This window comes from Henckelia pumila, chromosome 4 (assembly GCF_033568475.1).
Source record: "Henckelia pumila isolate YLH828 chromosome 4, ASM3356847v2, whole genome shotgun sequence".
Taxonomy (NCBI): Eukaryota; Viridiplantae; Streptophyta; class Magnoliopsida; order Lamiales; family Gesneriaceae; genus Henckelia; species Henckelia pumila.
Window position 1 is genome coordinate 42,217,810 of NC_133123.1, and position 21,384 is coordinate 42,239,193.

Here is a 21,384-nt window from a genome sequence, read left to right on the forward strand (position 1 = left end):
TCGGAAGAGAAAAAATTTGGTATGTAGAGTTTGGGAAGAAAAATTAGAATTGGGTCAATGAATAAGGTTAAATGAAAAAATGGGAAGATGAATTTGTTTTTATATTGTATTATTATGTATTTTTACATTTTAGAATAAAAAATGAAAAAGTTGCAATGGTACCCTCCCAAGCTATGTCACTGGGTATGACAGTCATTTCCTAACAAACATGTATTATTTTGGTAGTGTTTGAGAGAGCTTTTAAGAAGTATTTCTCAGCTTTTCATTAACAAAATTTTACAAAACTTCAAATTTTTGTTAACGGAAAAGCTGAGAAGTGCTTCTAAAAGTTCTCCCAAACACTACCTTAGAATGATAGCGGCACTACGAACTATAATTAAAAATAATAGTCTTGTATTTGACTCAAATTTTAGGATAATTATAATTATTTTTATCTTTTAATTTATAATCTCATCTCACGACTCGCACAGAATCAAGAGTTTCGATTTATAGGTGTTTGTGAACGCTATAAATATGAGATATTAGAAATTAAACATATTGGGCCTAGTGTGATTAGGCAGTTGGTTCTTGATCTATATGTAAAGGCTCAACCTTTGCTGGGTTAACCCAGTGTAATAGTGGGCTGGGACATTTCGTAGCTTAACAAGTGCAGGCCAGCCACATTCACTTCACCAACCCAGTCCATTAGAATTAAATTCTAATAATTTCCTTTCATAAGTTTTATCAACCATCGCGGATTGCCATTTTGGTATGTCATATTATCCAATTCAAGTTTGGCCTTGACTTTCTCGATACTAGTCGCGGTGGTACACGCGATGCATGTATATAAAATAAATAATACGATTTTATTATGTTTATAAACATGATAGTAAAATTCGTGATACAATATTATATTCACGTTCTCCAAAGAGGAAAACTAAAACTGATAGTTTTTAAATTTGAAATGTGACACACCAACAGATCAAATACAGTTATTATCACCCTCTCAAGTTTAATATAATATACTAGCGTATTTGCACACCCGTTGTGTGTGATGAAAAATTTGATTTTTTTATTAAAATTAATTTTGAAAAAATCTAATAAATTTATGAAAACAAAAAATGAATGTTTCTTGGGTTAAATATTTTAATAAAAAAATCAAATTTTTCATCATATAATTTATGAAAACAAAAAATGAATGTTTTTTGGGTTAAATATTACTCATAAGTCTATGAGGACTAAGTTGGTTTCTCTACGGCCCAATCACTTAATAAACAGGTATAAATATAATAGAAAAAGTTTTTGTAATTTCTTCTTTCTTTAATGGGAAAATAAATTTAGAAAAAAATTTGATGGACTACGACTAAAGATTGAAATTGGAAATTGACAAATGTACGAGATCGAGTTATAAGTTTTGAGAAAACTATATCAATAAATCAATAATAATAATAATAATAATAATCATAAATATTATAAATGAGCAAATGGCAAGTAAGAGAATTAAAGTATTAGATTTTAGCATTATGTTAAAAATGAAATGGAATTGAGTAAAATATAGAGATCATTTAATGAAAGGGCCAAAGGGATGAAATGCTTCTTTTCCTTTCTGCAGAATCATTAACTAAAACCCAATATATTTCTTATTCAAAACCCTCAATAAATTTCACATTAAATCCCCATACCACTTTCCCATGCACCCTACCCCACCGTAGCCCCGCCCCCACACTCATCCAACGGCTGAAATCTCATCTCCTCGTATAGAAGCAGTGAGCAGGACTCTTCTCTCCATCGCTCTCTCTTTAAAGCCATAAATTACTACTGTACACAAATATGTTTGCGAGTCTTCTTCTTCTTCTTCTCTCTCTGAGAAAATATATTTTTGCCTGTTTTTCGAGAGATTCGAGTGGAAACCCTAGCAATTAGCCTCGTTGAATGATCAAGATTGGGTCTCGTACATGTCGGAATGCCGATGATCTGCTGCATTTTTGGGGTTGAAATGTGGAGAAATGCGTCGGAGTGATATGAGGGATGGTGGGATTCCAGTGATTTAGTTGAATTTTTTTTTGGGTTTTCTTTTCTTTTCGTTTTTTTTTTTTCTGTTTCTTGTGTTTTGTAGAGATGTATAAGAACCAGCTGCAGGAGCTGGCACAGCGGAGTTGCTTCAATCTGCCGTCGTACACTTGCATTCGAGAAGGTCCCGATCACGCGCCGCGCTTCAAGGCTGCCGTTAATTTCAACGGCGAGACGTTTGAGAGCCCGAGCTACTGCTGCACGCTGCGTCAGGCGGAGCATTCTGCTGCTGAGGTGGCGCTCAATGCGCTCTCTTTCCGTGGCCCCTCCAATTCCCTCGCTGCGAGGATTCTGGTGAGATTGATTTGTTGTTTTTGAGTTCATTTAAGTAACTTGCTTCTGTGAGGGGGGAAAAAGGTCCGCCCTTTGATTTTACTTTTTTCTTTTTTTTTCTTCTGTGATTCACTTTCGTTGTGTTTTGACTGTACTTTTCTCATGTTGAAGTCGTTTTGATTAGTAAGCACCGTAAGGTGGAGGGAAGCCAAGTATAACAGCTAGTGCATGGCTTTGCCATGGATATTAAGAGAAGTTTCAGTGATAAGAATGAATGGTGCTATGTTACCATGGCGTATATCTGTAGAGGAGTTTAAGGGTGAATTTGTCTTCCAATCTGTTATTTGAATTAATTGTTCAGAAAGTTGGCATTCAACTGATTCTTGGTTTCTTAATGTGACATCATTTATAGTTCTAGTTAATCTAATTCATGCTATTATCGTCCTATTTTAGGTGCTTTGAGTTACCAAGTTTTGACCAGATCTTGCCATCTTGGGTAGTATATCTTTAGATCTGTCACCTATCATTATGGAATCTATTTAGAGAAAAATAATAATTGTTGTGGTTAGACTTTTAGGAGCTCTATAGATATCTTTTATGTGAGGCTCATGAGGCCACAAACAATGACAAAATGAAGTTGATTTATGGATCACAAGACAATCTCATTGGTATTAAAACTCTTGCTTTTGAAGGAAAATAGATCAGTAATGTGAAAAATCGTTGCAGGCATGCTTATACGTGACCCTGGAGCTTTAAGTTGGAAATTGTGGGCTTAAAAACAAGACTAAACTACAGTTTCAAATGGGGCCAACAGACGATATATGAAAATAACGAAATAAACCAAGTAACAAGCCCACTAATACTGATTAAAATATTGTAATCAGCCCACACATTGAAAATAAAGTTTGTTCAATCCAGTTACATTAAAAGAGTCAAAATAGCTCCTTTGATTTGCTTTTTTTCTTGAACATGGAGGTTATTAATCATATGAAGCCTCTTTACTTGCATCAAGTTGGGTTTTTCTTTACCATTGTGTGGAATTTGAGCTTAGCAATGAATTGGCCAACTTGCTAGCTCTTGTCCTTGTAATTGGTCCACTCGGGATGATAGCAACTATATTATTATCTCCTCGAACTACTCCTTGTTCTTCATATACATGCGGTCATCAAACAATTTGGGCATGTGATGCGTCATGGAAAATGCAAGAAAAATGACTGTCATGTTATTAGCAATGTTATGTATAGTGTTTGCGATAATCAGTTATCCTCTAGCTGTAATCTAGAAGGTTTTGGTTAACCTCGACAGTCAAATTATGTATGTCAGCGAGTATATATCATTGAGGAGCTGTTTAAACATAAAAAAATAATTCAAGTAACATCATCTCAGTTTTGGCTACTCCTGAAATAGGTGACACCTTCAAGCTGAAAATTGGTTTTGGACTTACACTGAATTCAATTCGAAACCAATTTATATTTAAATTTAATGGTTCATTTTTATTGCAAGCCAGCATAGCATTGTTGTGTTCAGCATCTTAATGTGCCCTGACCTTGGGGCTCCTTCCAAATTGCTTTTTTATGGACTATACTTAAGCTGTAGTTGCATTTTAGATTGTCAGATTATGTTTGTTCGCTTCCATATGAATTTTTATTTTCTTTACAGTTTGCGTTTATACTTATTCAATTCTTGGCTTGCTAGCTTGACAGCTAATGCTTTTCTGTGATAAACGTTGTAATGCAGGACGAGACAGGTGTCTACAAGAATCTTCTGCAGGAGGTCTCACAAAGAGTGGGAGCATCTTTGCCTAGTTATACAACTTTCAGAACGGGTCTTGGCCACCTTCCTGTTTTTACATGTACTGTAGAGTTGGCAAAGGTTATATTTACTGGCGAGCCAGCTAAGAATAAGAAGCAAGCAGAAAAAAACGCAGCCATGGCAGCTTGGATATCTCTGAAATCATGTAAGTAACTCAACCTAATGTAGACTGTAGTAGATCTACAGGCGTCAAATTGGTGTACCTTCATACACTAGCAGTAAGGCTCCTAATATTTTTTTGCCCAAAAGATGAGTTATCATGCAACAACGAAGAGGGTAAAGGGAAACTAGTGTATACTTGAGAAGAATAGGACAATTCATTTTTTGTTTTATCAAATTGTTCAAAAATCAGAATGCTAATTGTTCGAAGAACTTTCTTGAAATCTTCAAACAAAAACGGTAGAATTATAAATTTCTGATGAACAGATGTGTATATTTTTGCCTTTTTCTAGTCTGTACTATGTCCACTTCTCCCTCAAACATGAATAGATAAATAAACAAGGAGATAATTATGTGCAGAAAATCAGAAAGCGATTCTCTAATGCAACAGATTTTCCTTGTGAAGTTTTGAGAAAATATTAAGCTGAGCACAAGATACCAGATATTCTAAATAAAGCTACTACACTATGAATAAGTGCACTACGAAACAATTCTGTTGTCGAGTCAAACGGAGACAAATCTCAACCAATTTTATTCTTTAAATTCGTGCTTGTATACTCTCACAAAGCTTGGTGTTGATCTATCTTTTTTTCCCTTTTAGCTGTTACTATCTTTATTCTTGAAGCCTTTAGTTTCATAGGAATTATTTCTTCATCCATATGTATCACCTTTGTTCTTTTTGATCTTCTCAGTGGTGCAACAATCGGAGAGCTCAATGTTTGAGAAGCCCCGTAAGGATGAGCCAGAGCATGTGACAGTGGCTCACGCATTGCAGAGGTACCTGATAAAGGCAAGATTGGAAAAAAAATGTTTTCCTATAAAATTTCCAGCTCTAAATCCTAGACAATCGAGTACACAGCAATCTTCGGCTACAACCTCCAAAATTCTTCCATTGATATGCCCAAAAACAGCTCCTCGCGACAGAACTATTCCAGCTGCCAGCAATAGTGCTGTGTTCCAAAAGATATGTAAGATAGCTCAAAGCCAGCATGTAATGACCGTTGCAAATGAGTGCCTCTCATCATTGATAGACAGCCAAACGCCCCAATCCCATAAGTTTCACGCAGCAGGAGCTGCTCCATATATTCCTGTCCAGCGCTGTATCCCACACCAAAGAATTGCACCACCAGTGACAATACGAGATGCGATTCCAGTTTTCTCTGCTCCACCTCTCCCTTCAACCCAGTCTTCAATGGGGGCAAGACCCCCTGTATTGCGTATGGCACCCCCTGTACATGTGAGACAAGCTGTTCCAGTAACTGCTGCTTCTCCTGATCAGATGGAGGAGCTACCCAATATACACCCAGCTGTTAAAGTAGAGAGTCCACAATTTTCCAGACCTCCACCAGCTCGGGTAGAGCAGCCACCACTTTCTAGAGCTGCTTCAGGTAGACTAGGCGACTCTCCTTTCTTTAAGCTTCCCCTAGTTCGAGTTGAGGAACCTCTTGGCCCAAAGTTATTACCGTTTCATTTGGCACCATTTTCAGAGGTTCCAGGACTACAACTTGAGCCACCATCATTTGAAGCCCCCAGAGTTCAAATTCATTCACCGGTTTCTAGCTCTATTAGTTCATCAACCATTACAAAAGCACCCATAAATGAGATTAGAACATCAGTTCAAGACATGCTGCAGGAATCAGCACAGATTGAAGCCTTGAAAGAGCTGAAGATATGACGGAGAATGAAGTTTTAAAACGTAAGAACCCCTGGTGGCTTCAATGAATATGAATTATGTAGGTGTTGGTTTTTTTCTTTCTTCTTTTTTGGTTTTTTAATTTGTGGTCCTTGTTTCGGGGAGAATGATCAAGATTTAAACTTCATCAATAGTTCCTGAGCAGGTTCAGCTCATCAGAGTCCATAAAATTGCTTTTCTATGCTTTCAACGCTTGAGCTGCTACGAATTTAACTATGATGTGTGTGCAACTGCGCTTGTCGATATGGATTGAAATGGTAAGTTGTTGGTTGCATTACAAGTATGCCTTAGTGACCTTCATCGATGCTATGCAGTTAGAAAAATAATGCTATGTTTGCCGTAACTGAACTAGTAATCATATTAATCCTAACAGTGTGTTTGGTTCTTTCAAATTTGGGATTTGGATTTGGAATTGGATTTGGAAATCCATGTATTTAAAATTCCATTTGTTGTTTGGATTTAAAATTGAAAAATGTTATTTATAAATCCATTTCTTGTTTGGAAAAAAAAAAGGATTTGAATTTGGAATTATAAATTTGACTAAACTACCCTTAAGTCATCTTTTAAATTAAATAATCCAAAGTTTAGTAATTAATAATTCTTTTATAATTGTAGTGTCCGTAAAGCCAAAATTATAACATTTGAATATTTTATCATAGGGACGTAAATAAGAAATAAAAAATCATGGAACACAATAAATTCTGAAATTTAAATTCTAGAAAATATATTTTCTAAAAAACCAAATGCAATCTAAAACATCAAAAAATTCGTCAATGAATCCAATAATATCCTAACTTTTATTTCGAAATCAAATGCATATTTTATCCTAAGATGAGTTGTTCATTTTCCAATTCAACCAGCAAAGACGAGCATGATGTGGAATCCCCAAGAAAAGATCAGCTGCATTTGGATTTGACACAAGAAAATCACTTGCTGCAAAAATAAAAACTTCATCTGCTCCATCAATTTTTGTCAGTTCAGTGTATATCTCTTCACACCGACGTTTGTTTTGATCATTGGCATCCATTGCTTTAGCCATTTGTGATATCGTGTTATTCAAAGTGTCAAATCTCTCATTCATTTCATCAAATTTTGACTTTTTTTTTCCAGCTTTAGAAATGTTATTTGTGGACGATGAATGAGGAATAGCCATTTGTTGAAAGTTCTCCTCTTCGAAATCTTCCAAAATTTCTAGATGTACCTGTTGTTCGGCTACCAACTGATCGATCTCTTCGATTCGTGAAGATTCTCCACCATTCAGCTCTTTCCCCTCTCTTGCCCAACGACGTGCCTTCTCTTTTCCAGTTTCTGCTCCTTTTCCATTAGCTCTATCTTTTTCAAATATTTCTCGCAGCACAGGAAAGTAAGGAATTGCAATATTTCGGACATGTTTAGCATCAGGATATACCTAATTACATTTTATTATTCTCAGACAATAACAATTAAAAAAATACAAGAAAATGAACATGAATAAAATAACAATGCATACCTTGATTAATGCGTCCCAAACCTCCTCAGGTGCTTCAATTTGTTTTGTTATGTCATTCCAACCAAACCCACTACCTCGTTTGAACACTTCCAAAGCAATAGTCATCTTTCTTTTCAAAGTTTTCAATCTATTTTGCACGTTGTCTTTATTTACTTTCATAGTAAATTTTGAATTTATAGCTTCAATAGCAGCATTGTACGCAGCTTGAGAAAATTTTCTGTCTGGTTTTTGTCCTTGATTTTTTTGTTCTAGTAAAAAATCAAGCAAAAACTCATCCATCTGTTGAGTCCAACTTTTATAGTGGACAACTTCAACAGCTTGAGCTTCAGTACTCATTTCCTAGGATGTAAACATTACAAAGCTTAAATCATAAAAAATACCATAAAATATTAAATTATATAATGATTCCAATTAGTGTTTTTTCCGTAAAGCAAACATAATAAGGAATCACACAAGAAATAGGAATAAATTTTACATAACAATCAAAGAAACAAACATAATATTATTAAATCAAAAGTACATGACAAGCAAACAGAATAAGAAATCACGCAAGAAATAGGAATAAATTTTACATAAAAATCAAAGAAACAAACATAATATTATTAAATCAAAAGTACATGACAAGCAAAATATTCTAAGTAGGACCACATGCATAATCTTCCCACATTTCTTGTGCTATTCTATTTCTTATCATTATTCCATTTCTGCTGCTTTCAGATCTACCACGAGAATTTGCATTTTCTTCATTCACAATATCTTCATGTGTTAGTTCACTATCGACTTCGGCAATCAATCTTTCGTCGGGTTCTACTCCCATGAGAAAATTATGCAAAATACAACATGCTAATATAATTTCTGAATGAGTCTCTACTTTGTAGTTAGACTCGGCACCACTGGCTAAAATTGAAAATCTTTTCTTTAAAACACCGAATGCTCTTTCAATGGCATTTCTCAAAGACGAATGTCTGTGATTAAATATTTCTTTTTGAGATTCTGGTCCACGATTCCTATATTCTTTTAGATGATACCGAGTTCCTTTGAAAGGGGCGATAAAACCATCTCTTAGCATAAATCCAGCATCGACAAGATAAAATTTACCTACAAAATTAATTGAGGATTAATATTTATTTGTTATTATTATTTTTTAACATTTTATTAGTATATGTATGATGAAATACCATTTGGAACTTTTAGCTTATCCTCTCTATCAAGTGCATCCTCAAGGACACGCCCATCAGCTGCAGAACCTTCCCATCCAGGTAACACGTATGTAAACCTCAAGTTGAAGGTACATGCAGCCAACACATTTTGTGTGGAAAAATCTTTTCTTCCTCTATATCTTGCAACATTTTCTTTAGATACTTTAACACGAAAATGTGTTCCATCGATTGCACCAACACAATCCTATCATATGTATCAAAATTATGTTATTTTTTAATCACATATGACTTAAATATTTTAATAGAACAATTCTTAAAGCTTTATCTATATATTTTTACCTTGAAATATGGATAGAATCTTGGATTGTTAAAGATTTCAGTTGGGACCTCATTTCCATCAGGTTGGATCATAAATTGATCTTGAAGAGATATGATTGCCCTCAAGATATTATGAAAATGTCGACTGATGGTTTCACCAGATCGTAAAAATATAAATCCCATCGAGCGAGTACTTTCGTTTTGCCCAACAATATACAAAAATTTTGCAAATTGTTCTTCTATACTGCTGTAAATAGTATCTTTGAGGAAAGTTTTCTCTCGTAATAGTGCAACAAATTTCATAAACGCAGTTGGTCCCATACGAAGCACCCCACGAATTCTTTCATCGGTTTCAATACGATGCATTAACTCCTTTCTAACTATATCTCTTTTCAAATCTTTTTCTGATATGATGCTACTTATGTAGCTCTTATTTTTATAAAACAACATATTCAAGTAAGCAACACAAGCTACTACTGCTATAACTGTCATCTGTGATCGTCGAGTTGATTCTTTGACTCTATCCATCTATAAAATAAAATATATATATATAACATGAAAATCATTTCATAAATCCAACTTGAATTCAGAAATGTACGACTAATTCCCTCTATCCCAAACTCCAAGTGGAAGAATAATAGACACTTTTTTTTTAACATAAATATAAAAGATGTAGTCTTTTCCCATAAAGCAACACCATAAATACTGAAATCATCGTAAATAATATATATGAGCATTTGATTTATTTAAAAATATTTAGTGTCAATTACATGTCCAAAACATATGTTAGTTATCAAATTAATTTGAGTCTTATAATAATTATTAATACAATACACATGCCGTAAACATATGTTATAAGAAAAGATCAGCCGCGTGGTAAGATACAGGATTTCCAGTCAACAATCTAGATTTAATGTCAAATTATATGTCATAAACCTATGCCAATTATCAAACTAATTCAATCCATAAATTGTGTTTTCACGTTATCAAAAATTCTAGAGGGTATAGACGTGCAATTCAAAAATTTTTACAAATAACACACAATTTTTTTTTTATTACCAAAACATGTGGAATCAAAATACATGAATCATATATAACAACGCAATAAAATAAATTCACCATACTACTTTATTTTTGTATTTTTCAAGATTTTTCCCACTACCTCGTAATTAAAAGCACATGTAAGAATTCTGAAAAGAAGGCAGAGATAGGTGCAACACACATGCACTATAATTATTGCATCCAATAAATCGTATATCATCCATCCTACAATATTTTAGTCTTTTACATGATTATATTCAAGTAGTCGTTAAAAACCCAGGTAGGGATTCTTAAAAAAAAAAAAAAAAAAAAAAAGGCACGCACAGGTAAGGATTTTTGAAAAAAAAAAATTCAGAAGTTAGGTGCAATACATGATACACTTTTTATCACCAAGAATATAACAGAGAAAAACAAAGAATATAATAATTACCAGTTCTGTTAACGATCAAGCAACAAAAATCTGGAAAAAAAAAAAACAAAACGTTAATATATGTATATAATAGAATGCATCGATCAAAATATTAAAGTCAAAAAAATTCGAACCAGGTTGAATTTGATGGAAGAAGCGATGACTGATGAAAGATGAGAAAGATGCATCGATGAAGTGAGAAAGACAAAGGTAAAATAGAATAAGAATATTTGATTGGTGTTTTATTATTTTTTTTTCAAATCCAAATCCCATCAAATCTTGTCAAATTTGATAGGATTTGGTTACACTGATTGAAATCCCACAAAATCCTGGGAATTCCTGAACAAATCCAAATTCTTTTTTTTAAGTCATCATGCCAAACGATAGAAATGGGATTTTAAAATCCAAATCCCATCAAATCCCCCAAAATCCTGGTTGCCAAACATAGTGTAACTGTAATTGAGATTGTGGATTGTTTTTCGTGGTCCTAGTCTAAATGGTTACGTCCAATATACTGATGGGTGGTTTGTTATGGTCGCGTTAGCATAGAATCATACTCCCTGAAGTCCTGTTTTCATTTGGTATACTTGTCTTGGGACCTATTGTTTTTTGACGACCCTTTAACTCCATATTTTAATGGTTCTTGAAATTTATTATGATGGAAGAGTGCCTCTTGTTACGCAAAATTTCATGGTTGACCCATCTGACAGGTAAATGAGCCCAATAAGAGGGGGTACCCTCCTACCAGGATCGAATTTATCCTTTTCACGCCCCAAATCTAGTGTTCTGCTTTCCCATGGGAGAGATTATTATCATTCCAGCTTTTACTCTCGACAAGTAATGAGATTATTGTTTGTCTTACTGTCAGTTTTGATCTCCTATATTTAATTTTAATCATTCAAGCTAAAATGTCCCTATTTTCTGGTCTGAATTTTCTATTACTGGCCATTTCATTTTAAAAAATGACGAAAATGTGTCCTTTTTCTGATTAATGCTTTTTCATGATTAATAAAATTATAATTACTTATAAAACGTTACATTATTCTCAATAATTTAGTCACTCAGAATGATTTATTGAAAAGCACTCAAATGAAACGAATCCGGACAGCATTTTCTACCTATATTGTCGAAATCGGGCCTGCGCAAGAGTGTGCAATCAGTCAAAATCGAACCAGTCGAAAAAATTTTTACCAAATCGATTAAACATCGGTTATTTTTGTCCGATGTTTTTCAAAAAAAAAAAATTTAAAAAACTTTGAATATCCGAAGTAATTCTCAAATCCATTCCCGACAAATTATTGATGCTTTGACACAGTCCCACAATTAAGAGCTCCACAAATCAATAATGTCACTGGGGATAAGCTACCCATCATGACCTAAATCGAGAAGATACAGTTGGTTCGATCGAAAAGCAAAAACAAATTTGCGCATTTTTGAAAAACAAAAACCGATTTGCCAACTGTATCTTCTCGATTTAGGTCATGATGGGTAGCTTATCCTAGTCCATTTTGGTTCAAAGAGGAAGAAGTTGTGGCTAGACTCCCTGGAGGCTGGAACGCAGACAAATTGAGAGAAAGAAGTCGACGACGCAGAAGAGAAGAAGACGACGCCAGGGCCCAGTTGGAGTTGGGTAGGCAACAAATGAGTTATTTTTTGGGTTTTGGACATGTTGATTAAAGCCCAATATAAATAATCTGAATTCAAAAAAAAATCAGACCCAATAATAGTTTTTAAAATATAAATATATATATATATATATATATATATATATATATATATATTAAAATTGGTTTAACCGAGTTTTAAAATTCAAAAACGAAACCGAAAAAAACGAAACCGAACCGACTAAACCGAGAATTGACCGATATTTTTGAAAAAAAAAACGATCGACCGATTAAACCGAACCGAATTTCCGATTTAATTCGGTTCGGTCGGCTATTTCGGTTAAACCGATATTTTGATCACCTCTAGGCCTGTGAAGTTGGCGAGTTCAACAAATCATTATATGGGGAGGAACGGTGGACCGTCATTTTGGCGGGTTAGAAAGTTATTAATTTAATTCACTTATTTTTTTCTAGGGGCGAGACAAGCTAACTAAATGGATCAAATCCGTTTTGACAGTTCTATCTATATTCATAATATTTATTTTATAAAAAAAAAACAACAATTTTGAGAGGCGTAATTCCAAAAAATTTCATACTGAAAAGATTCATCAATCATTTGTGTTTGTGTATTAAAAAAAAAAAGTCACTTGTTATTCCAAAAAAATAGGTCGAGTGATAATAAATAAGTTTTCGGACTATACTTTAATTTTCAATTCAAAATTTTCTAACTTTTTAAAATTGATCGTATATTCAAACGGTTGAGTCGATGCTACCCGCAGGATAGTGTCCTGCGGGTGACGTGACGGTTCATGATTGGTTAAAATCAGTGGGCCTTACGTGGAACCCATTAATTTTGACCAATCATGAGGTACTACCCTGCGAGCAGCATGTACTAAACCTATTCAAACACCATTTAATTTTTAAGTTGCGTCATATGATAAAAATTTTGAAATCAATCATTAGAGTTGTAATAATTAGTACATTTTTTTACTATAAATCATTTGAACTCCCTGAACTTTTCAGATAAAAATAAAAATTACTTCATATCCTTTCCGTATGAAACTTCCTAAAGATGATGTTTTTTGGTAATTTCCAATTTTTTATTTTCATCATCTATTTTTTTTTTTTCAAAGGGACATCGCTTTATTTACGAAAATCATTCAAGTCAATAAGTGATTTTATTTGATAAAAAATAAAATAAATTCATTGAATACTTGAATAAATACATTTTAATTTTGTATTCATGAATTTTATTGATTGTCTCACATCGAAAGATTATGAATATATTATTATTTTGGGTAAGGATTTTTTTTTTAAAAAAAACCTTCACCTTGAAACAAGCAAGAATCTGAGGATCCAATCACAAAAGCGAAGCATAATCCCAGATTCTTGCAGTCCCAGAATCCCGGAGACACACTCCACCTCCGGCCCGCCAGTGAGGAGAGTGGAGGGGTTGGAATTGTTGAGAAATGCAAGGCCTTTCTTGTGCTACGCTGGCAAATAGCTGCACCAGCAGTTTTAGTCTAGTTCTCAGTTCCAAGAATCCGAAGAGTCGGCCCTTTTCTTCAATTTCTAAGATTTCTGGTTATGGAATTCCCACCTCTGGTTTCTTGTCTTCGCATCCCTTAACATCAGGTATGAGAAAGAATCTGTTTTATTTCTTGTTTTCGGTCATTCTATGGGGTGAACTAAGGTCCAAGAATTGCCGGGGAAAACAGAGAAACATGAGTAAGGACAGTAACTAGAGTTTTGTACTTCAGTTTTTGTGTTTCAATTGAATCAAGATTCAAGCTTTTCTCTAGTTAAGTTGACTAGTTGAGCAGTTACTTGTATAACTCTATGTTAGTGTTTTAGAATGATTGTTAGATTCTCCTAATTCAGGAAAACATGTTTTGAGATTATGTGTCTGACATCAACGAGTGAAGCGAGGACCGATAGAATTTGAGCCTTTTCCTTTTGTAAGCTTTGTGTTGGGAGTCAAATGCTAAGTTTGCTAGAGGACTTTCAGAGTCTATGGCAAGCAGAGGAAATATTTGGAGGAGATATACTTGTCTCATCACCTGCTTCTATTAAGTATTAATAATTAGGATTGAATCTCTGTTACCTATGTATTCTGATTCTTGCAGGGGTAGTGACTAAGTATATTAGGATATGTACGCCCACAGTTGTCCAATGTACGGAGTTGAATTGGATATTCAAGAGTCATTACACATGATTAGAAAAATCACACATTCAATTGAGCACAGTGGGAAACCATTCAGAAATGTGTTTTCAATGTTTTGCACTGAAAACATCTGTGGCATGTGAGTGTGTGCTCGAGCACGACTGCGAAACTAGATGAGTTGAAGGAATGGAAACTTGAAGGCAAAGATAGGGGCCGAAAGAATCTGGATTTTGGTTGTTAACACGTAACGATTGGTTCAGATATTGGCCGAGAATCATGAAGCAAATTTTTATAATAAATAGTTCATTCTGAGAGAGAGAGAGATTTAAATTCAAAGTTTATTTTTCATGATTGTGTTGGGATGCGACAGTCCCACCCAACACCTCTTGCTTTACCACATTATTTGAATGCATTTTTTACAAATATTTTCCTCTCGGGGTAGGAATATCACTTATCTGTGATTCTTAGGTTCTTATTCTTCATCTACATGTACTTCAACAAACAGTAAAAAAAACTGCAATATAGGATTCAATCAAATTTTCGGCGCTTCCAACCATATTTTATATATGAGCATATCCCTTCTTTTACCGGTTAAAATGAGACCTTGCCAAACCGTGAATGTAAATGAAGGTGTATTACCTGAAAATGCACGAAGAGAAGTGGTCGCTGGTATACCAAATGATTGCAAATTTGTTGGCACACCTTGGGCAATTGTTAACGAAATGTCCCAAGATTCAGAGCCAGGTGTGCAATTACATGTTGACATTGATGATAAGAAGAATATGAGAAGCTATGGTGTGCAGACAGTGTAGTCAAATAATAACTCAGTGGCAGAGCTATTGGTTTTCCATTACCTGGATTTTGGGTTCAAGTTTTTTTTAACTAGTGCCTCAACTTCGTTGTTTTGATTTTACAAAGTTCCTTGAAAGTTATTTTCTTATCCTGGCTATGAAACTAAATGTTTGATGAGAGGTCGTAAATTTTGTCTTGATTGAAGTTGTGGGACTTTGAGAAGGGGAATTGAACATAATCTAGTGGTTTACACCATTACACAATGCCAAAGGATGGAGCAAATCAAACCCCAAAATTAGTTGCAATTGTCCTGCCAATGACTCTGATAGAGTGTTCGGATTTTGAGCACATTGAGATCCAAATTTAAGCATAGCCTTATTATGATAGGGATCTGAGTCGGTTTTTAGAAGTCTAATTTCAAACCTGTTTCATTCATGACTCGTGAGTACTTTAGTTTAACCAAAAATTATCCTCTTTTCCATCATCAACCAATATTTTCATAAAATTTTCAATAAAAAACTAATATTTTCATAAATAAAATGAAGATTTGATATTGGAACGTTGACTTGAAAAAACCATATTCGAGATGTTGAAAATGAAGAAATCGTAATATTATTGGTAAATGATGTAAATTATGTAATAACTTGATATTTGTGTAAATTAGACGCTCTTGAAAACAAAACCTCCAAAAATGGACTTAGAAAAAGTGTTTTTTTGTAGGGACTTGTATGGCAAGTCAAGTGGCAGAATTGTTCCCAACGACATCTCCTGAGGTTGTCGTTCGTGAAGCCAGGATAGATGACTGCTGGGAAGTAGCTGAGACACACTGCAGTTCTTTCTTTCCTGCATATACTTTTCCTCTGGATTTAGCATTGAGAGTTAACCGGCTCATTGGAATGCTCTTTGGATTCACATCACCGAATGGCTGCAAAAGGACTTTTCTGGTTGCTGTAATTGGTAGTTCTGGTGAAGACTCGTTTTTCTTAGGCAGTGAAAATTTCAAAATTGGAGTTTTTGAGGGAAAGTTTAGCCTAAATAAAGGATATGTAGCGGGGATTCTTACCGTGGATACAGTGGCAGATTTTCTTCCAAGAAAAGGACCTCTTCGACAAAGAAGGTAACTTAAACACTTGTTTTCTTCCTCTATTTTAGTTTTTTTCTTTTTGCTGAAAGAGGCAGATTCAGTAATAATGGGGAAAACAGATGTTTAAGGACAAAACAAATTGTTACCTTAGGCAAGATGATGGTGGTGGCAATTCAGAGCCAACAGCCAGCCTTGAACTTCGAAACTTAGTCCAAATTTTGTTTATGCTTTACTGCTAATCTTGGCTCCTAAGATGGGTTCAGTGTATTTCATAATGGCGATTACTTTTACTATTCATTGTCAAAATCATGCATATAACAAAATTTCAAAACATAGCTATGATATATAGTCATAACCAAAGAAGTTTATCGGGTTTGAGAAATCCCATAGGTTAAGGTTTTATTACAAATTTACAATGTATGATCGAAATTCAGGCAAGCAATGGATGAACCTTTACTGGCTGTAGGCTTATTCCTTTAGACGATGAAAGTTCAATTTTATGTGTAGTTTTTCTAGAACTTTGAAATTGATCTGATGAATTCCATTAGGTCAATCCTCTTTCTGGCAGCCCTCTCTCTCCATGAAATTCCTAGATCCGTCCCTATACGTAAACATATGTTGAAGTGAGGTACGTTGTGGTTGTGTGGACAGGAAAGGAATTGCATACATATCAAATGTTGCTGTTCGAGATGAGTACCGCAGAAAGGGAATAGCAAAGAGGCTAATCTCTAAAGCAGAGGCAGAAGCTAAAAGTTGGGGATGTCGTTCCATAGCTTTACATTGCGATCTTAACAACTGTGGAGCAACCACGTTGTATGCGAGCCAAGGCTATAGATCCATTAAGGTCCCTGAAGGTGCAAACTGGCCTTGCCCAAGAGCATCGCAAGAAGTGATATATAATTTCATGATGAAACTTCTTTAGCTGCTCAGGCATTTCTCAGATTGGTTGTAAAAATTATGTGAATGTAAAAAAGAAGGAATATAAAGACAATTGTATATGTAATATTAAACAAGATAATGAATTTCATCCATATACTTGCTGTGATATTCAAACCTTCACTCGAACACAAAACCAAAACTACATTTTTTTTATTAAAAAAAAAAGGATGATTTGAAACCAAAAGACAGTGACCCTTGAATATTGATTATACCAACATGTAAATAACTGACATGACAGAACCAATTGTCTTGATATGAATGAAAACAAAGATGGTGAAATGCAATGATAAGTCTTGAAGCCAATATCCATTGAAGCCCCGCCCGTACAACCCAACCAAACATTTGAATTTTAGAGCCTTCATTAATTTCGGTGGGCAAGGTTTCTAGTTATAAATTATAATTTCATTTTTCATATGTATTATGTTGGCAAGAGCATGTCATTCAACAACTATGAGTTTAATAACAATGCAATAATAAATCAAACTCACCACCATTTGAAAATCCCTACAACAAATCAACTGCAAAAAGAATTCCCATTAAGTAGAGAGAAGCTACTTTGGACCCGAAAAGCTATCATCTTTCAAGGACTAAAACAACATTCAACTTCAGCCCCTAGTCCTACCTTTCTTTAACGTCTAAGCTCCCTAAATACTTTCTTCTCAATTCTTCGCTCGAGTAGCAAAATTATAATCTGTATATAGCTTCCACTGCAGCACAAACTACTGTACAATGAACCAAGGATCGACACGGGAAAACAGCATAACTAAGCAAAGCCATTTTCTTTGATTGAAATAGATCGCACCAACTAGAGTGAGGTACTTGGGATGCATTCGGCCTTCGATGTTTTTCCATTGCTTTCGAGGCCGACATTGTTCCTCATCTCAACAACTTTCTTGTGGGAGTTGGAGTGCAGAGCCGGAACAAAGGTTGGGCTGGCAGCCGGACGGTACTCGGGGAACAGTCGACCAGACTTGAAGCGAACTCCGCATGCATTGCATAGAGTTTTTGGACCCATTGGGCCAGCTCTCCATTGAGGAGTTTTTGTTATCTCGCAGTGCAAGCATTTCCGAACGGATTGCATAGGTGTGTTCTGATGTGTAGACTCCATCGGATCTAGTAAATATGATTTGATTTTCCTTTTCTTCTTTTGTTCAGATCCATTCAGTTTCGAGGGCGACTCAGCGAAATTCTCGGTCTCTTTATAGAATCTTGGAGGGACAGAAGGCAGAGGGGCCTCTCCGGAGGTTGAGGGGGAGATCAGATGAATTGGCAACCTGGGACTGAAAGTCGCAGGGCGGGAACGCTTGCTTCGAGCACGTTGTGGACCACTGAGTGGCGTGTTCTTCCCAATAGATGAGGAACTGCTGCTGCTGCTGCTCTCCAGCACTGAAACCGGGCTCGAGGTTTGGAATTGTTTGTGAGAGGGTGGTGGCACTTTGCTTATGCCAGAGTTCTCTTTTCCAATGGTCATGCCACTGCCGGAAAACGAATCCTCCACGAATGTCGAAAGCCATTCGAGCTGTATGATATCCTCGTACTAAGAGAGGATGAGACAAAGCAGAAATGTAATCAGAACCTAACAAGATAGATAACATCAACACATTCATTGTATCATTCGAACTAAATTGCCAAGGATGATTTGTGGATTGAATAGACCACCATACACACACGTTTAACATATAAATTTTAAAATATTTAAAGCCAAGATACCTTATGGCATTACCATATAGTATACCAACCAACCCAACAGCTGAATAATGATGGCATGTGATCACCACATGTCAAATATGGTACACAATCAATACAATCAACCAACAATATTCTATAGTCTTCGTTCGTTGCATGGAACAAACTCCACCATACCAAGAGATTAACTCAACCAAAAGTTTGAAATTAAACATTTCTCTCATGAATTTATTTATCTATCAGTAAGTATTAAGACAGATCTCAAAACCATACAATCGCCACCACTGAGATGTTTTAAAAGATAATTCATCGCAAAAATCACACATCCACTTTTTAACAAATGGTTATAGGTGTCGGTGACAATACAACTCAAACCATGTAAACTGTATAAAGGCCGAAACATCTAAAGTTCGATTGCTATGCTCATCGGCCACATAGCTAGGCATCTGTTGAGTGTTGTTGCTCCCTCACAAAATGAGGGTAAGTTCAATAAAGTGTGTAATGTATGGCAATTGCGAATAGCAATTTATGCTCACCGGAACAGAGAGCTCTGCAGAAAGGTCAGCTGCAGAATCAGTTTGGCTTACGGGAAAAAGAGGGTCGGAATCTGGCAACGAGTCATTCCACATGCTCGAAACATCTTGGCAGTCACCGGTGTTAACTAAGTCACCACCGGCACACTCATTTTCGGGAGGAAACTCAATTAAATCATCCATTTGATCAAAGAAGTTTCCACAGTCGATTTCATCAACAAAACTGGACCCCATCACCTCTACTCTATTATTAACCTGAACAAGAAACAGAGTTACAATTAAGAAATAAAATGGAAAATAGCACAGAGAATAACAAGTGCTACACTGTATGAAGAATTGAATGAATTCGAAATGGGAATGATGCTAGCGTGCACATGAGGTGTAGGAGTGGGCCACACGAAGTGCCTTTTGCAGTGTGGAAACATTACTTCTCAATTGATGCTTGCCAAAAGGAGTAAAAGTAAATATCACGAGCATATATGGATTCTTGCTCGCGTGTACCAAAAAATTTGACCGGGATATTTTAAAAATCTCTGCCATATACAGAAGAAAGAGGCAAAAGAGATGAAATAGCAGCAAATATGAAGTAAATGTGAAAACAAGGCTTATTAGACCGCACCGACACAAAATTTCAATTAAACTCTAGAACTAGGGAACAAACCTTGAAGTTTTTTGGTTTTTAAGACAAGGACTGGAGATCTCAAAATGCAGTAAGCTCAACTTCCCACTACACCAACTTTCCTGTACAAAAGAAGGAGCTTTGGGTCAGTTAAATTCATCAAGTGCAAAATAGAAAACTACATCAACAAATATTCTTCAAAAATGGATAATTTCAGAGATTAAAGTGTGAAACTCCATGAAATATCACAAATATCAAGATAGGAAACAGTCACAGAAGAAAAATGTGTTGCAAATATCACATTATGGTGACTAGAAACTGCAAAGATGTCAACTTTTTCCATATCAAACGATAATGAACATCAAGGCTTCAACTTTCCCATTTTTTTTCTCCAGCAAGAGAAGAAAAATTACTTAACAAGCCAAAATCTCAGGTCCATTTCAGGGGGGAAAAAAGAAGGTAGCGGATTCACACTTTTAACATGTTTTCTTTTTCATTTTTCAACTTTTTGTTCCCTCGAAGGGTGAGGAAACGCAAATGCTGGAAGGGTGAAAAGTCTCCAGCTACTCAATTTTGGTTGTGAAATCTCATGAAACCCACAATTCCAAGCAAGAAACAGAGGAGAAAAAAACAACTTTTTCCCTTCACAAACGAGATAAAAAGTAACAATAATGCAGAGCCAAACCTGTGCTTGAACCCCACGAAATTTCCCGCCCAGAAAAGCTTAGGAACAATGACCAAGAAAAGGGCTAATTTCTTTCCCACCGGCACGACTTCCAAGCACACAAAAACTCAAACACATACGGGAAAAACTCTGAAACCCAAATTTAAGCCTCGACCAACAAACACCACAAAAAAGGAGCAAAACAAAGCCAACCCCCTACTCTATTATTCCTCCACAACAAACTTACTCCATGAATAGAGTCATAGAAGTCTAAAATGTCATGTATATATATATGTGTGTGAGAAGAGTACACAGAATGGGACTGAAAATGGGTGTGAAGTTTGATTATGAAGGAGGAGAAAAGGTGAGAGAAATTATAAAGGCTAAAAAGAAAAAGGAAAATGGTAGGTGAAATTCTCGCCTCATTGCTAGCTGTCTTTTACACTAACCCCTCACTGTCTTCATATTTAAGTCTACTTCAATACCATCACCTCACCTCCATCTCCGCCTCTGATTACACACGGGTCCCACGCCACTTCCCCCTACACCTTACTTTCAAAGATTCAAACTTTTTTTTGACTCAAAAAGATAAAATCAAGAAATTGATTTTTTTTTTTTTCCTTTTTTTCACTGCCCGTGCTCACATGTGGATTGGGCGGAGTTGTAAATGCAGAGAGGTGTGTGAATTTATGAGGTGATCATAGTAAGCGTATTTTGTGGAATGAAAATCAGAAAATGTGTAAGAAATTTGGGGATTCAGTAATTTAATGGGCTTTTTTGTTTTAGATTTTGATAAATAGTACATGCTCGATTCCTGTTTTAATACTTATATATTTTTATGTATATCGTTTTAAAATTTTTAAACATTATTTATATTCATACTAAAAAAAAAACAT

General features: G+C 35.3%; 3 protein-coding genes across 6 annotated transcripts; 2 read left to right on the forward strand and 1 right to left on the reverse strand.

The window, feature by feature from the left end:
• Window positions 1-1,800: 1,800 nt before the first annotated feature.
• Window positions 1,801-11,187, forward strand: LOC140864578 (double-stranded RNA-binding protein 2-like). 3 transcript variants are annotated; one of them, XM_073268849.1, is made up of 5 exons: window positions 1,801-2,343; window positions 4,060-4,279; window positions 4,986-5,681; window positions 5,781-6,367; window positions 10,868-10,955. In XM_073268849.1, the coding sequence occupies exons 1-4, from the start codon at window positions 2,098-2,100 to the stop codon at window positions 5,966-5,968; spliced, it is 1,350 nt and encodes a 449-aa protein (XP_073124950.1). In that variant the 5' UTR covers window positions 1,801-2,097; the 3' UTR covers window positions 5,969-6,367; window positions 10,868-10,955. The 3 variants fall into 3 exon arrangements, with proteins under 3 accessions (XP_073124950.1, XP_073124949.1, XP_073124948.1); XM_073268848.1 differs by lacking the exon at window positions 10,868-10,955 and adding an exon at window positions 11,114-11,187 and having other exon boundaries at window positions 4,986-6,243; XM_073268847.1 differs by having other exon boundaries at window positions 4,986-6,367.
• Window positions 11,188-13,325: 2,138 nt separating this feature from the next.
• LOC140866412 (GCN5-related N-acetyltransferase 4, chloroplastic-like) lies at window positions 13,326-17,068 on the forward strand. The gene is made up of 3 exons (XM_073271399.1): window positions 13,326-13,642; window positions 15,684-16,080; window positions 16,699-17,068. The coding sequence occupies exons 1-3, from the start codon at window positions 13,477-13,479 to the stop codon at window positions 16,967-16,969; spliced, it is 834 nt and encodes a 277-aa protein (XP_073127500.1). The 5' UTR covers window positions 13,326-13,476; the 3' UTR covers window positions 16,970-17,068.
• A 365-nt stretch (window positions 17,069-17,433) lies between these two features.
• Window positions 17,434-21,059, reverse strand: LOC140861669 (GATA transcription factor 8-like). 2 transcript variants are annotated; one of them, XM_073264691.1, is made up of 4 exons: window positions 20,510-21,059; window positions 19,825-19,946; window positions 19,209-19,460; window positions 17,434-18,523 (listed from the first exon to the last, which is right to left on the reverse strand). In XM_073264691.1, the coding sequence occupies exons 3-4, from the start codon at window positions 19,437-19,439 to the stop codon at window positions 17,792-17,794; spliced, it is 963 nt and encodes a 320-aa protein (XP_073120792.1). In that variant the 5' UTR covers window positions 19,440-19,460; window positions 19,825-19,946; window positions 20,510-21,059; the 3' UTR covers window positions 17,434-17,791. The 2 variants fall into 2 exon arrangements, with proteins under 2 accessions (XP_073120792.1, XP_073120791.1); XM_073264690.1 differs by having other exon boundaries at window positions 19,867-19,946; window positions 20,510-21,050.
• Window positions 21,060-21,384: the final 325 nt, after the last annotated feature.